Source organism: Amblyomma mixtum, chromosome 2 (assembly GCF_055824585.1).
Source record: "Amblyomma mixtum isolate Tamu chromosome 2, ASM5582458v1, whole genome shotgun sequence".
Lineage (NCBI taxonomy): Eukaryota > Metazoa > Arthropoda > Arachnida > Ixodida > Ixodidae > Amblyomma > Amblyomma mixtum.
Window position 1 is genome coordinate 255,350,362 of NC_143013.1, and position 17,255 is coordinate 255,367,616.

Sequence of the window (17,255 nt, forward strand, 5' to 3'; positions counted from 1 at the left end):
GTAGACATGCGTAAACCTCACCTCGTCCACGAAATGGAGTTGGGACAGACATTGCCATCAAGGATTTAGTGGGTCTCCATTCAACAGGAATGTCAGGATAGATGTGACGTCAGTCTCAATTCTCAACAAAGGTGACACATAGCACTTGTAGAGCGTTGTCAGCGAACATTGTCTGCAATCTTTTTTGATTATTTCAGCTCTGCCGATGTCATCTCTGGTCAACCACTCACAGCGCGAGGGGGAGGCGGGCGCCCACCACTGGCTCAGCCATGAGAGGTTCATACGTGAGTGCAGGTTTATCTTGTGAAGTGTGTCTGAGCACTTGACGTCCAGTTATGAACCGCGGTTAAACTCAAGAACTTATTAATAGCTAAAGTACGAGAACTGCTTAGGTTCAAACTCAAGGCGTATAGATTGGGTCATGCGTTTTCTACGCAAAGAGTTTTACAGGCCACCTGCTTCCGAATAAACAGCCGGTAAGAAAAATTACTCTCACATCAATTTTCACGACGTGTTACTGTAAATATGCTGACCACTTGAAATATCTCCCGCGATTTTGTCTTCGTTTAGCCGATCTGTGCGCACTTTCAAATGCGCGCGTAGAAAAAAAAATGGCTGTGATTTAGCTCTGGTTAAACCTGGAGGATTGCGAAAGCAACACCTGCGTGTAGCCATATATTGTTGCGTGAGCTGCATTAGCTTAAAGCATAAAAGCATGCTTAAAGCTTAAAGCATGGTTGAGGTGTCCACTGTTCAAAGAAGGCAGTTATGCGCCTTCCCTCTGGTTCAGGTTTTCACCGAGATGTGGACACCCCGCCCTCACCGCACGCTACGTATATCCTGGCTAGCAGAGCTAAGCCACTGCTAATTTTATATAACCACGAACCACGCAGAAGGTGATGCGCAATCACTACTGCGCATGAAAGAGGGAGAGAGAGAGTGAGAGAGGGGGGAGGGAGACTTTGGCGAGGCGATGGAGAGTGCGCGGCGGCGGCTCCGGCGCGCCAGCTGTGCGCCGTGTGACGTCACCCGCTGCTCGCGCATGCGCATCTTGGCCTTTCCAGAGCTCCACGAAATGGCTCGGCGACTAGCGTAGTGTTGCTTTCGCAACAAAATACAAGACTATGCCTATATGGCCAGCCTGAGCAAAATTAGAAGTCTTGCGCTCAAGTTTATACAGTTGCCGAGGTTTTTTAAAAACTGGGACAAAGAATATGCATAATTTTCTCATCAGCGCCGCCTTGTTGGAGAAGTAGCACCATCTAGTTACTAGGCTGGGCATTACTGCCAAGCTGGCTTGAGTTGAGGTTGTTGTGAGCTACTGGTGGTATTGGCCTTGCGATTATTCTGCTGGCCATTGCTTCACTGTATACTGACACCAGGATGTTAATGAAGATCGAGAACTTGAGGCACAGCTTTTTGACCTAGAAGATCTACGTCGCCACGGACTCCCAAAGATCTGGGAGTTCCCAGTAATACACCGTTATTAATCACGTGGCAGTAGTGGCCCGGGGCTTCGGAAGTGAAAGTTCTCGTGGTAGCTGTCGCTTTCACTTTCTTGCCATGATTAAAAGTCCGGCAATTTTAATACAATATGATTATAGTTGTCCTGACACCAAAACCCCGCCGATGTCCGAAACGAAAGACGCTGACTGGCCGAGAGAGGTCACATGACCTTGTGACGTCATAAACACTTGCCCATAGGATTTTGAGAAACCTAGATGGAGAATCAAAATTAAAAATCAGAAAAAATATTGATATATGCCAGTGTCGGCACCGTCAAAGCATAACGGATAGCTACTGCAGCTAGCAGTCCGAATATGGCGGTTGATAAACAGATAAATGCAAAGAAACTGGCGCAAACGCACACAGAACATACCCAGAAATTCTCGACGAAAGCATTTTTAAACGAAAAATAGTTTATGAACGCAGTTTTTTCGTATATTGTAAGATTTCGCTATAACAATCAATATATCCGCTGAGTTCTCCTCGGCAGGCTTGCAATGTTTTGCTATTAATGTTTTTGCCATTGTCAATGCCTTTGGTTCTCAATGGCAGTCTTAACTACTCGATGAGAACAATGGACAAACTTTACAAGAAAGATTTTTCTACGCATCAGAAGAATGAACCTTTACCTCCATTAATTTCATAACCGTACCTTACAATATTCCGATATTAAACATTTTTGCCCAGGAAAGCTGGACTTTGTTATAGCAGAAGCTGTGACAACTGTGAAGTCTAATGCAACCTCATTTTTCCTTAGGGTGATTTAAGCGTTTCCACAGTTTTCTTACTGCGGCCTCTTTTAACTTTCTTTTCTCTTTTTTCTTTACGCAGAAGCATACAGGAATTGCAGGGGCCGCGACTGGGGCTACGACACGCTTAAGCCCTGCCTGAAATTCAACACCGCCGGAATGCTGAGTGAGGCCACGTTTTGCTTTTCACGCTGCATATACGCTCTGTCGTACATTCTTGTCAAATAACATCCTTTTTTTTTTCGCACAACACACGACACTACGTGAGCTTTCGTACATCCGGCGCGTCTGCCGCGGTATAGTTGGCGTCGCCCAAAGGTCAAGCGGCTGCCTAGTAGGGCAACGCGTTGGCAGGAAATGATAGCGTACCGGTGAAGGGCACCACTATCGCTTTTGCAGGAACAAGGCTAGACGCTCTCGAAGCGTTGCAAAGGATTTCCTCTACTCGGCTCGACTAACCTTTTCGGTGACCGGAACCCCAACATATTTCATATCCGTTTGGAAGTTCCTCGCGGCGCTCGTATTTATTGCACTTACTCGATCTAGTGCGAACCTAACAATGTGTCCACGTTTCAAACGCCAAGTGCGGAGGGGCTTGAAACTCCAGTAGGGTAGTTCCTGTACAGGCCGCTTTTCTGACATTCCCTGAAAACTCGAAAAGGAGAGAAACTGATCGCCAGCTTTTCACGGACCTCTTGCTTGGAACTCCGAAAAGGGAGCTTTATTGGTAACTTTTTTTTTTAAAGCAGAAGTTTGCAGAAGAGAGAATACTGATTCTTTGTGTCCAACCTGCCAAAGAATCATCACTGAGGACGATATCTCTACCGTGCCTTGTGAATAAACTTCTCTTTCTTCTGAACCCTCTTGCTTAAAACTCTAAGAGGACATTAATGGCACCGAATACTGCTGATGGCCAAAATAAAGCAGGTATTTGCCTTTTAGTTCATGCGAGGTTTCTGCCCTCTCTGAGCGTACCTCAGAACACCTTCGTACCGTTTGTTAGATGTGCCGCCCCTGAATACGTCTGTCAAGGCCATTCGTCGGTGAAGCGTGCTTGCGCCAAAAACAAACATTATTGATCGATCGACTGGTAGATATGTTTATTGAGGGGTCGATTGCTAGTTAATCTGTCGGTCAATCAGTGCAGTGCTTTTGATCACATACTAAGTTTGCGCTGCACTCATGTCGAAATAAGTACCTGCTGTGCTCTCCAACATTTATAATATGTGTTAAGTCATTACGAACTTTTTAAGTTTAGCATACAGCGATTTTAATTTGTAATGATTATATGTTTGCCAAAACATGTCCTCTTTTCATAAGTTCTATAAAACTATAGTATTAATCAGCTAACTTTTTTTAATTTCATGGCCCCTGCTGCGTTCCTCAAGCGGACCTAAACCTATCTCAGTATTGTGAATCCTATCCCCTTGCGCACTATTCTAATATATGTGGCATGTGAAGTCTTTGCATCAGTCACATACGGTGCCGGGCTCGACGCAGACTCCAGCAGCTGGCAGCAGCGGTACCCTTCGTGCGACGGCTCCCAGCAGTCGCCCATCCCGATACTGTTCTCGCGGTCCGAGTACAAGCACTTCGAGCCCATACAGTTCTTCAACTACGACTCACGGCTGCAGCTCGACGTCGAGGTGTTCGGCACCACCGGTGCGTTCGGTTACTTTCAGTTTGTGCCGCTTTTCATCGAATCATATATACATCTTTGTCAGTCGTGATAATCGACGATGATCAAGAGCCGTCGGCATTCGTGCGGACCCATTCTCAAGCTTGCATAAGTCGACTCGAGTCGCAAGTGTGGTTAACTCACTTCGACCACAGTCGCGCCTTTCCAAGCGAGTAGAAAGAGGCAACATGTACTTGCCGCGAGCGGACAGGTAAACGATGAAAAGTTGTCTGTTTTTCGAGCAGAAATGAACGCCACGTAGTCTGCAGTTGTGACCTTAAGATTTGCCTAAAGGACGTTGGCTTTACGCACGAAGCTTCGGGTACGTTGGGATAGGCTCAAGACAGAAGTGGAAGAAAAATTCACTGTAAGCTTCAACGCAGTAAAGCTGTACAGAAAATTGGAAGGACTCATCGGACTCATACGAACCAAATATTCCATATGTGGCATTGGCAAGCTGAGACCGCCACGAGGAACCGTACACTTCTAGATTGAAATACGACATTATCTCTCGTGGAATTCGTCTCCGAAAATGTGCTCTCGTACAATTACTAAGCAGCAGGAAAAGGCGGCAGACAGGAGATGCCCAGACACTGTCTATAGAACATATGCCCGGGCGAAGACGTCCACCGGGCCTCTTCAAGCATTTAAAGGTAAACTTTACACAGTTAAAATGGAATATGAATTAGACCAGAAACAGAATACTAGAAATTTCCGGTCACCTTCACAGTCTTTGAAAACGAAGAACGAGCAAGAGCTCTATAAGAGCACTATGAACCAAATAGCTCAGATACATATTCTTTTACAGCAACTTTCTAGTTCCCTGAGCGTGTATTCTTGTTTCTTACTACTTGTTGACACCACCTTCCCTTTGAGCTACGTACTAATTAGCTCAGATTAGGATTGCTCTATATGTTTTCGCTTAATTACTTTACGGCCAATGTGGTGAAACGAGATATATGCGGAGTGCTTGTCACACAATGCATGTGCACCGCTTACTTTGAACAGTATTGAACGTTTACACTTCCTGCACATCCACGCGTGACCCATACGACAATACGAGGCCCCTATCCGGAGACTCCAGCCTGCGTACAAAGCCACGACGAATAGCGCACTCACAGTCACGTAGCCTGGTGGGGACATCCTCCTTGAAGGCTCCTGTCGCCAAACAAACAGGAAGGCACACGAGCGCCGGTGTCGAAACTGTGCGGCCATGCTTCGATGCAGGACTGGCATGCAAGTACTTTGCGTTCAGGCCGGCCATGGCGTACCGAGCTCCCTAGCATCGCGGGGCGCCGACTTGCGACGTTCCTCAAGAACTTTCGTCTCCCGCTGTCCTCCGCACCGATCGCACGTCCTACTGGAGGCTCGCGTCGATGTGAAAGTGGGGGGGAGGGGGGGGGGAAGCGCAACAATGTTTTTAGTTGAGATGGTGCGACCGCCGGTGGACCAGCGATTTTATATGTTTGAAGAATGCTGACTTATTAGCTGGAACAGCGGGCTGTTATCCCCCTAACAGACACGCTCGCACACACGCATGGACATACGCACTACATACACGCGCACACACACAGTCCTTCGTGCCTGAAAGAAATCGTACGAGCCCGGCTCGCCGGAAGCATCACCCAAATTGAGGCAAGTGACGCAGTCTTATAGCGCAGTCATGAAGACCATAGGTTAGACTGTAAAATAACAGCAGGCGCAAAATGTTTGTTCGAGGTCAAGAGAGGTGCATGCTAGGTACAGTGATCGCGTGGATTCATCAGTCGTAAGTAAAACGTAGTTTTGCAGTGGAAACAAATTGTAGTATCAAATTATTATAAAAAATAGTAATGCGATAAAGATGTATTAAAAGGCGAACATCATGCGTGCTCAACATATACCGCACTGTGCAAAATGACCGCGGCGGTGGTCCACTGGTTGAATGTTACTAATATTAATTATATATCTGTTCTTTAAATGTATTCTTTTATATACCTCACCATCGCAGTGTTCTTCTACCCTTTCGGTTTGGACCTGGGCGTATTCGGCGGCCCCCTGAATGTGCAGTACAGCTTCTTCATGGGCACCGTGCACTTCGGCATGGAATCTGAAACCGGTTCTGAGCATGTCGTTGAGAATCAGCGGTACGCTGCAGAGGTGCGTGTAGTGAATCTTCCAACACTGTCTACGCCGATAACTATGCAGTTTCCCTCTGCGCACCCCGAGTGTAACGCTTCATATCGCAGCGTGTCCGGGTAACCCACTTGTCTGCATCTGTGAATGTAGACACGTGATGGTTTAGGGTGGTTTAACATCCCAAAGCGACTCGGCCTATCAGGAGCGCCGTAGTGAAGGGCTCCGGAAATTTCGACCACCCGGGATACTTTAAAGTGCACTGACATCGAACAGTACACGGGCGTCCCTCTAGCATTTGGCCTTTATCGAAGTGCGAGCGCCGCGGCCGGGGCAGAACCCGCTTTTTCAGGTCAGCAACCGAGCACCATAACCACTGGGCCACATCGGCGGCTCGTAAAAGCGTTAGATGTGTACTCTGCCCTATGCGTAAATTATTCGCGCTTTATGTCCAGAGTGCAAAAAGTCCTCCGCACGGAAACAGCCACCGTTGTCACAACTTACGAAGTGCTGATTTCATCGAGTGTGATCATTTATTGGCCGGGCCAGCCGGGTCTCCTGAACAGACCAGTTCGCCAATGTCTATAGCCAACAGGACGGCATTCAAGCTGGTAACCAAGCCGGTATCGAGTACGAAATCTACATGAGCCCTAATTGGGTCGTTTGATATAATATTTTATTGAGTGTCCAAAGACCCTAGCATTACCAAAAGCTTGCGATTAAGACCAATCGTTCATAGCTTTGCGGAGTGTATCTCGTTGCCGTCACAGATGCTGTCACAGACCGTCGTCGGGAATTCTTGGGTCAGCTGTTATTTCCTGCGCAAGCTGATATACCTAAAAAGTTTTTCCTAGTGCACATAAAGAGAAGCCTCTTCGTTTCGTGATAAGCTCAGGAAAGAGTGCAAAAAATAAATAAAAATACATGCATCGCTGACCTCTAACTAGCTCTATTCTGTCTTAGTCATAAGAGACATGATGCGATTCTATTATTGCTTTCGGATGTATGTAAAACATTGGCTGTGGTTTAGCTCTGGTTAAACCTAGAGGATTGTGAAAGCGACATCTGCGCGTAGCCATATCTTGTTGCGTGAGCTACACTGCCCACAGCCTCCATGCGCGAGGAGCAAGTGACGTCACTACGCACAGCTGGCGAGTCGGCGGCCTCTCTCTCCTCTCCGGTGCGCCGCTACTGCGCATCGGAGAGGGGAGAGAGAGGCGATGGAGAACGCGCGGCAGTGCCCCGGCACGCTAGCTATGCGCCGCTACTGCGCATCGGAGAGGGGAGAGAGAGGCGATGGAGAACGCGCGGCAGTGCCCCGGCACGCTAGCTATGCGCCGCTACTGCGCATCGGAGAGGGGAGAGAGAGGCGATGGAGAACGCGCGGCAGTGCCCCGGCACGCTAGCTATGCGCCGCTACTGCGCATCGGAGAGGGGAGAGAGAGGCGATGGAGAACGCGCGGCAGTGCCCCGGCACGCTAGCTATGCGCCGCTACTGCGCATCGGAGAGGGGAGAGAGAGGCGATGGAGAACGCGCGGCAGTGCCCCGGCACGCTAGCTATGCGCCGCTACTGCGCATCGGAGAGGGGAGAGAGAGGCGATGGAGAACGCGCGGCAGTGCCCGGCACGCTAGCTATGCGCCGCTACTGCGCATGCGCAACTGGCGAGTGCGGCGGCGGCACCTCTGAGTCACCCAAGCAGCGACAGCGGCGGCGTGCCAGCTGTGCGCCGGGTGACGTCACTGCTCCTCGCGCATGCGCAGTATGGCCTTTACTCGGCTCCGCGAAATGGCTCGGCGACTAGCGTGTGTTGCTTTCGCAACAAAAATGTTTCAGAGAGAGTGAGAGAAAAAAAAATATAGCCTACTGAAGCGATGGACTATTAATTTTGTCATTTGACTCGTATGTGAGATGTGCTACGTCTGATCCTCAGTGCCGCCGGGAACTCACAGAGTTTCTAATGGACACAAGCGAATTCCTACTGGCTTGGTGCTCGGCATTCCTAGGGTGCAGTGCTTTGAAAAATAGCTCCGCCAACTCGCTCAAACCAAAAGTACATTAACCATGGTCTTCTCTGGTCAAGCTATACTTGCGCCTATAAAATCAAATAATCATCGTCAACATGGTTCGAGATATTGTTACGCGGCGGCCAGCCGAAGAATGAGACGTGGTGAACCATGGCTATGAGATGATTTAATGGCCGCTGGCCTAGCACGGGCGCTCCGTCCCGCGCCACTGCCAGCTTCGTCTTCGTCACACTACCCGGGGCCTCCGAGCGATCGTCCCGATCGGTGACGAACAGACGGCGAAATGGCGATGGTCTTGAGTGAAGGATCGAACAATATGTACAAGATGGTGCAGTGCTGGCCGCCACGATGAGAAAGATGAGAGAATGAGTCCCGGTCAACGAAGTATCCGGGCCGTAGGGTGCCAGGAGCTGACAGCCGAGGTCTCTGGACGCACCGAACGGCAGAGGCAGGGGGACGGTGTCTTCATGTTTGGGTCAGTGGGGTCTTGGGTCGGTGGGGTCTTGGGTTCGTCGGGTCCGTCGGGTCTTGGGTCCGTCGGGTCTTGGGTCGTCGTATAGTGTGGTCCGGGCGGGGGACGGGGCTGGGGTGAGCGTCGAGGTCGGTTCAGGCCGAGCGGGCTGGGGCACGGCCGTGCGGCGCTGACCAGGTACTCACGGCCGACGTCCACGGCAGGCCCAGGACGCCGAAGCTCCGTGACCAGGATGGCAATGAAGGGACCCCAGCACCTCACACCAAATGTTACGCGGCGGCCAGCCGAAGAATAAGACGTGGTGAACCATGGCTATGAGATGATTTAATGGCCGCTGGCCTAGCACGGGCGCTCCGTCCCGCTTCTTCTTCTTCTTCTTCTTCACCTCTTTATAATGGCACATACCCACGTGGGGGGATTGGCCAAGGTGTAGTGGTATACATAAGAAAATTTTCATAGGATTAAACGTGAATTTTGAAAAATGTATTCATGAAAAACGACAGAAGAATATTTGAAGTGAAATAACAAAGAACATTTTGGCGAGAATAATAATAATTAAAAAAAAACAAAAAAAAACCTCCGAGACTTTTAAAGGAGTTAGCAAATCAACCTACCAGTTGCAATTATGTAATCATGTAGATTCCCACAAATTGAACTCAAAGCAAATCCTTTGGCGCTCGCTCCGAACGATAACAACACTGGCATAGATAACGGGAGCCCTAACCTGGAGAGAGGGACCTCCAGGTAAATCTTTCTCTGAAGTGCGAACTTTGGACAGTAGAGCAGGAAATGGTCCACAGATTCAACGACCCCGCATGAGTCACATAGGTTTGTTGGAGACCACCCACATCTGCATAGGTATAAATTTAAACTGGGAATCCTGCACCGCAGTCGCGTCATTGATACCTCACACTGCCTGGTTTTACACGAACGGACGTTCCATTTATACGCTAAGTGCTGATAATCAGCAGTATTTAGTAGGGGATCGCGTAACCTGGCTGATATGTGTTGGAACCGCTGAAACCTGGAGATCGCCAGCAGACTGAAATTCGGGACGGGATGCGTTACTGGCCCGTCAAGAGCTGACCTTGCTAAATAATCAGCCACCTCGTTGGAATGAATGCCTGCATGACCAGGAACCCAGACAAAACGGACCTCCTTTAAAGTGGACGGGACAAAAAATCGCAGGAAGCGGCACAAAAAATATTTTTGGGAAGTTTCAAGGGAGACTAAAACTGACAAACAATCTGCCAGGATGATAACGTGAGATACATGACACGGAATTTTGTGCAGGGCCATTCCAAGAGCCAAAAATTCCGCAAAGAATATGGGGATATAATCTGGGATGCGGACAGAATAGCTCCATGCCAAATCCTGCGAAAAGATGCCGCTCCACTGCCAGCTTCGTCTTCGTCACAATATCATAGTGGAAATGGTGCGACAGCCGCCTTCTCACGCAGGTGCAGCTTGTTCACACCACCGAAATAATGAGTGACAACGACTGTCTCCAGGAGGCCAATGGTCTGCTTGTTCTGGTCATTCTTCTGGAGGTGAGTTGAGACCCAGAGAACACAAAAAGTCCTAATGACGCCCTCAAATGGTACAAACGTTCTCATCTCGAACAGGACGTCTTCAGTGCCTTTTGTGTGCATCATGGCCAAACGTATTCAAAAGGATGTCCACGCTTTGTGTGCTGCTGGACGACGCGAAAATGAAAACATTTCGAATGTCCTACAAAATGTCCTTTCGCAGGACAATATTGCGAAATTGCGCTGAAATCAAGCCAGCCTTATATAACTGCAGGTTTGATTAAAACAAATTTGTGCACAGTGGTGATATAATAAAGATAATAAATAATATTGACACAGTAAGTTATATGCCTTCAAAATATGCATTTTACAATACATTTTCATTTTAACCAGATCTTATCAACAGCATCTTCCTAATTGGGTTGGACTGTTAGATTTTTGGCCCACAGCAGACGTACTTGTCTCTGATTTTGCCATTAAGGCTGAGAGTTTAGGGAGACAGTAATTTTGCCATTAAGGCCGAGAGTTTAGGGAGATCTGTAAACTTCGCTGTACAACAAATCGTGGGAAGTGACAAAGGCGGTGATCGAACCAGTCACTGTATTGCTAAGCGTTGCCGAACTTTTTGCGAATTTTGTTTTTGTCAGAATTGAAAAAAAAAAGCTGTTTCGCAAGTGTTTTGAATGCTGCCGACAATAATAAAGCAAATAATAGCACACATTCTTTTCTCCAAATCGGCATCCTACGTCCTGAAGGCAGATCAGAAATTTCCTCCGAGGCAAAGAAGATGTCCTAAGGATTTGCTGAGGCCCGAAAACAGCTCCAGTTGAAGTGTTATTGAAGATCTGTAGAGGGCATCCTCCGTACGACGCGGCAAAGATATAATTATGTTGTCTGAAAACCTTCACTATCGTAAACCATGCTGTTTTCCCAAGCTTTAAGTGGGGATTTTTCTGTGGTAAACTCCGTTGCCATCGTATTTTATAACCGAAAACTCTTTCACCTACTGCTTGCCATTGAGATTAAAATTCAGGGGGCACTTTGGCTCTCTAAAGTGCTGCAAGGTGAAAGCGGTTCCTGGCGCACTGTTTTTTTTTTATTTTGTTATTCTTCATATTTTATTCTTTATTTTTGTTTCTTTTCTTATTTTTACTTTTCCATTCCTTTTATTTTATTTATTAAACCCACACATTCACTAGATGCGCCTTTATTCATGCTCAAATCCTGAGCCTTCGTGGCGGAGTGGTAGTCTCTCCACTTCAAATGCCAACGGCCCTGGTTCGATTGCTTGGTTCGACCTAGTTTTTTTTTTAAGTAGTGACGCCGAAACTCGGACACGGCTGCCGACATGGCTGCTAACGACAGTATGAGGCATTAAAGGCCTTCGCCTTAATATCCACGCTTTACAGGGTGATAAGGGCTTTTGGGGCAGGCGAGTGGGTGTCTTCGACGATGTTCCGTATCAGATCACTTACAAGTGGCCGTCCTTGTGAAGAACTCGCTGCACTTATCACTCACTCAGGACGTCCTTGAGGACGACGAGTTGCGTGAGAGCTCTCTTCACGGAGTCGCCATTGTCGGTCAGTTCCTTCCCCTTCCTCATGCCATTTACTCATTCTCTGAATAACTTCTTTGGAAGCTTTCTGCGTGCTTGTCTGCGTCTTGCAATCCTTCGGCCGAGCTCGTTTCATCTTCCCTCCAGAGTGGACCTCCGAGCTAAAAGGGGAAAGGCCTGAGATTTTGTGGCGGGAAGAATTATGAGCGAATGTGACATGAGGTAAAACGAATTCGTCTCAATCGCCATGGTCGGCAGAAACATACACAGAAGGCATATTGTTCGTTTGAGGCGTATGGTAAGACTGTTTGTCTGAGGATGATAGTCTATGGAGAGAGTATGTTGAGAAGAACAGGTGCGGAGGATGGCGAGGTGCATCAATGAGTGACTATGAGAGGGCAGAAATGTGTTCTGAAATGCAAAGATTTTGAGCGCAAGCGAAGGGACATTAATGAGTGTGAGGTGATAAGAGCGCTTTACATCATGAGAAACAAAAGTGCCACGTCTTTCATCAGATAAGCCCTGCCTGTCTCACAATGAGATGTCTGTCTTAGGAATGACATTTAACGACGGGTGAGAATTGCCCACAGTTTAGCGTTGAATCCCATAGATATAGATAAAATATCTAAGCTGCATAGAAAAATTTTAACAGAACGTTTTAATGCTTCTAGAAAAAAGGGGGAAAGCATCTTGAATGAGTTTTGAAGCAATCGCTGGAATTATTTTAAATAAGCTTGAATGAAGTTCGGACCAAATTGCCGCAAGAATCTCCCGGATGTAGATTCCTTGCTTACTAACACATTGAGAATATGCTTACGCACCTGTACCAAACACTGGTTTGCAATTTTTCATTTCTCATTGTAACGTTCTGTTCAGGCAGTTGTGTGCATGTGCAGGAAATTGTGCACTTGGCTGATTAGGAGACTTGCGAGTGCTGTTTAGTAGAGCTGCCGGGAACAGATTCAAAGTTTTCAGCGGGGTCTTTTTGCCACCATGTTTTCCACTTTCCTACACTGCTGTTTTCTCCCACGCTGGTAATCTTAAGCCTACAAAGAAATTGTGTGCCATCAGCGCTTGACCCATCCTCATTTCCTTCGGTGGTGCCGTGGTACGTGGCCTAGCCTTAAACCCGCTTATATTCCCACGAGGTCATCTTCCCTTTATAGCGTCGGCTACGCGTTATCACGTTCGTATTATGCGAACAGACGCACCCTGAGCACTCGGGATGAAGGGCTTTTGGATGAAAGGAAAAACGTATCCAAAAAGAAAAAGTGAGCGCCAAATGCAGTTGTAACAGGCGTTCAGGAGGCAGTTCTTCGGACCCTTGGACGGCAAAGAAAAGATGCTTCAGAGCAGACGCTGTTTGTGTCTGCCAAGAGGGGTTAAAGGCTGAGCCGCTAGCCGGCAACGCTTTGTATACCATCATTACCTCTCGACCCATTACCCTGTCCTCTTTTCTCCATCCAGATATACTTTATGTCAGCCACTAAAGCTGCGTCGGCAATATCTCTGGACAGATAGGAGTGCTTTGCAGTCATCACTCCCAAAAACAAGGGGAACAAAGAGAAGAGAAAAAGACCTCGTCATCAATGAGGTCGTTATCAGGAATCCGAATAGTCGCGGATTGAGCTTTTGACATTGAGCTAATGATAGTGGTGGTAATAGAGAATCGACAGCCATCCAGCTCGAGGCCTCACGATGGGATCAATCAATGCCACACGCGCCGGCGGCGCTTCCACTCATGGTGACTTTCCTCTGGTCGAATTTTCTCTTTTTTTTTCGAATTAAGGAAACGGCGTTTCATTCTACCCAGACACACTTTGGAACGAGCGTTAGCTTCTGTGCGGAGCTTTGCCGATCTTCTGGTTGGAACGCCTTTTCCAGATAAGACGACCAGCGCGAAGACTAGCATGTGATTTGCACATCGCCGGCTGTCACGTGCACCTGGGTGGGCTCGTGGGTGCGGCTCTTGAACACGCTTCGGCACGGCGGTTTCGGCTATCCGCTCCCGCAGAGCTAGATTCCTTACGCTGAAGCGCCTACGAAAATCAAGTTTACAATAAATTTTGAAGCTGATACTGCTGTTACTATAGTGCAGAGCTACAAATCTCTAATTACGGTGAGGCGCCTAGTGACAGCTCATTTTAAACTTGTAAACTATTAAAGTTTACCTAACCAGCATGATAATTGACATGCTTTAAATGTTTTCTCATGTCCGCCACCAATCACAACGGTGTGCCGAAGAAAACGTTCCCTCTAAGTTATACAAGACCTATTTTAACTGTTGCTAACAACCTTTAGTGAAGAAGCCTGCATATCGAAAAACGATGAGCGTGATTGACAGAAGAGGAACAGGAAGCAAAGTGTGATAGTTATTTTTATTTTGTTAGATTAATTTTCACTTATTGGTGTGTTTGCCATCGAGTACATCGGAAATGAATCGAACTTTATAGACGTGCTGTTTCTGATCGTCCTTCGAATTTCAGTGACACTTTCGGTACAATGAGAACGTTGCAAAAATTGCCACCAAAACTGCAGTAAATTTCGTGTAAGATGCCACGAACATGTCGCCGCAGGCGTCAAGGGTTCAATGTAATACACCTTTCATCACAGCTTACAAAGTGGTGCTAAGATGGTCGGACGAATATTAATTATTAAAATTGTCCGTGCTTCTTGTCCTGAAGCATGGTGGCCATGACCACGTTATTGTATAGTTCCCGTTAAAAACGTTCGTCACCCATGCCTGTTGTAAGGCTGCGCTCCAAAGCACAGGCATCTCCCGTGGTCACCTTTTCGGATGGTAGCGAACCATACAACCTGCCGCCCATGAATTACGACAGGAATTTTCAAGGGTGCCTTATACAGCTCTCCGACTTCTTAGATAGGTTTATTTGAAAATCACAGGTGGCGCGACAACTTGCAGATCTTCGAGTCTAGCGCTAATAAGCTTTGAATTGATAGTTATTGTAGAGAGCTTTCTTTGAAATGAACGGCCGTAATTCTTTTCTTTTCAACATGTCAACTGTGTGAAGTTTTGCAACTCATACTATTCTAGTTCTCTGCATAAGCCGCAGTTCGCAAACCATCACCAGAGTCCTTCAAGGACTTTGCTAATTCTTTACTCGTGTATCCTTACACCCGTCTTCGAACTGTCCCCCTGTACCAACGTGAGACGTGCTCTTCGGACGTGCAGGAAGTGGAAGACAACAACCAGGACCTGCTTCCGTTCCTGTACGCGTTGCAAGAGCTGTCCGCCCAGCACGGTACGCACACGATACCCGAGTTCCTCATGGCCTCGCTGGTGCCGCGGAGCACCGTCGAGTATTACATCTACCCGGGTTCGCTCTCGTTTCCTCCGTGCACGGAGCGGGCCATCAACGTCGTCTTCCAGAGGACTGTCCCCATCGGACGGAAACAGGTGCGTGCAGGCGCGGTCGCGTTTCGAGTCATAGTTCTTCAAGCACACCGGTGGCAATCGAAACTCTGATAAAAAGTGGTAGAAGTTTAACACAGTTAAACCGAATAGACGAGCGAAAGCAGGTGTTCAATCTTCAATGGGAGGGGGCACTTAAGCTGCACCTTAAGGGTATGACGTGATATGTTTAGTGGGTTGATGTCCATATATGCAGAATAGGTAATTTTCTACTGAACACTCGTAGATGGCGAGTCTTCATTACCACTACCACTTCACTACCAGCGCAGTGGCGCAGCAATTAAGCGGTGCACCACTACACTGGCAGGCGGCTGTTCCTGTCACAGCCACCCGTAGGGATTGTGCGATCCATGTTGCTCTTCCCGAGCAGTTTCTCGAGCAGCTTGCGCGGCGCTCCTCCGAACTTACCTGAGCTTACCTGTGCTACTCGGGTAAGCAGCATCGCTGTTGCTAGGCAACGGCACAAGAAAGAAAGATCGGACGGTTTACTAGATTCTTGGTCGGTGTTGGTGAGCGTATGAGTGCTTTCGCATAAAAATCCGGGCTGGCTTGCAACCAGTTTCTGAATGTTCGCAGATTGTAGCGCCGCCTATGAGATTCGCTGTTAGCATGGCTGTTGGCTATCAACAGCACCCTGCAACTTCTCTTTCTCCACCCTAACGATGGCTTCAGCGGCGCTGAATAGTTCATCCGACTGCCGCAAGTGGCAGCTAACTCATACTACATGATCTCCATCACTTCTCAATATATGGGCCTATAATGGGGAATATTTCAACCACGGTGACTGAAACTGCTGTGTTCCGACAGCTCCAGTGCACGTGGCTTAGAACTATAAGACGCGCGCTGCGGACTTCCTTCGCAGTTGGACTTGGTGCGAAACTGATGCGAAGTCTTGAACGTGTCAGGCAGAAAAGTTCCAAGAAGGACCGTGGCATGCACGTGCGTTCGCTGCCATGTTTTTTTTTTATTTGTGTGTGTGTGGGGGGGGGGGGGGGGATTTCTGATGTCATTGGCTAAGGCTGCTGGAAGTCGGTGCAAGCAACTCCCTGTAAGTGCTAAAAAAGTTTGGAAGTCACTGTCGTTTGAGTCGTAACTGACAAAGTTGATCCCGTTTGCCTTCTCGTTAGTCAGAAGTTTTATTATCCACGTGCTACATTAAATATGAAAATTGATTTCTAATAGCGTTCGCAAGTGGTATGCATTCGGTTTTAATGCTTCTGTTTCTCGGCGATCGATCGTAGCTCGAGGAGCTCCGCAAGCTGCGTTGGAGCCTGGCCGGCGATGCTTCCTGCGTCGGACTGGTGGCCGACAACGTGCGGGCCATTCAGATCGGAGCCGATGTCCAGTCTACGCGGACCATCTTCCGCTCTTTCCTGTCGCTCGACGCAGCCGCCTCCGTCGCAGGACCCGGCTGTGTTGCCGTTCTGGCGGCGGTCACCGCTACTGCAGTTTCCCGGGCCTTCGTAATTATTAGTTTGGGCCTTCGTGACCCGAGTTTCGTATGCCCATAGAGCTCGTTGCACATATTCGATCACTTATGCATGATATGAAAAGCGCCTCAGCAGCCAAGCGACTGCAGACCGGCTGGTGCACGCTCAAGTCCACAGGTTTGCCAAAAAATCCTTCTACCTCAGCACTGTACCAATCCCAAGAGCATCTGCAATGACGGAACTTATAAGCTGAGTGGCACATGCATAAGGGAGAGGTGGAGTGTTATTCGAGCAGTGTGATAGTTTGGGACTATTTAGAAGCGGTATTAATATTTTTTCAGACTCAAGCTGCTTATTGCACGTTGTTCGCTATCCATCTCGGAACAACTGGACAAAATATGAGCTCATTTGGTGGTGATTATGGTTTTTTTATGGCGCAAGGGCATCTGTGGCCAAAGAGCGCCATGGCACAAGGTTTTCTTCTTCTTCTCAAGGTGGGGTCAGAGACCCATTTTCCCAAGCTTTCACCCTAAAGAAGTCGAGCACCAGGCAAGGGATGTACCCACTGTATCACCGGCGAATACCCGGCGGCACTGGGGACCGAACACCGCACCTCCCGCCTGAGAGGCGGATGCTCTAACGACTAGGTCACCGCTGCGGTCCTGAGCTCGTTTGGTGCAGCCAGTAATTTGTAATTGAATTTTTAAAAGTTCTCCTGAACGTTGTGGAATTCAGGCAACACTGGCACGCTCGCGGTTCGTG

The 17,255-nt window shown here is 48.1% G+C and overlaps 1 protein-coding gene across 1 annotated transcript; it reads left to right on the top strand.

Moving 5' to 3' along the window:
- Window positions 1–205: 205 nt before the first annotated feature.
- LOC149363610 (carbonic anhydrase 1-like) lies at window positions 206–16,574 on the top strand. Its single transcript, XM_089568575.1, has 7 exons — window positions 206–284; window positions 2,338–2,421; window positions 3,756–3,917; window positions 5,924–6,072; window positions 10,007–10,096; window positions 14,824–15,048; window positions 16,305–16,574. The coding sequence occupies exons 1-7, from the start codon at window positions 206–208 to the stop codon at window positions 16,572–16,574; spliced, it is 1,059 nt and encodes a 352-aa protein (XP_089424701.1).
- Window positions 16,575–17,255: the final 681 nt, after the last annotated feature.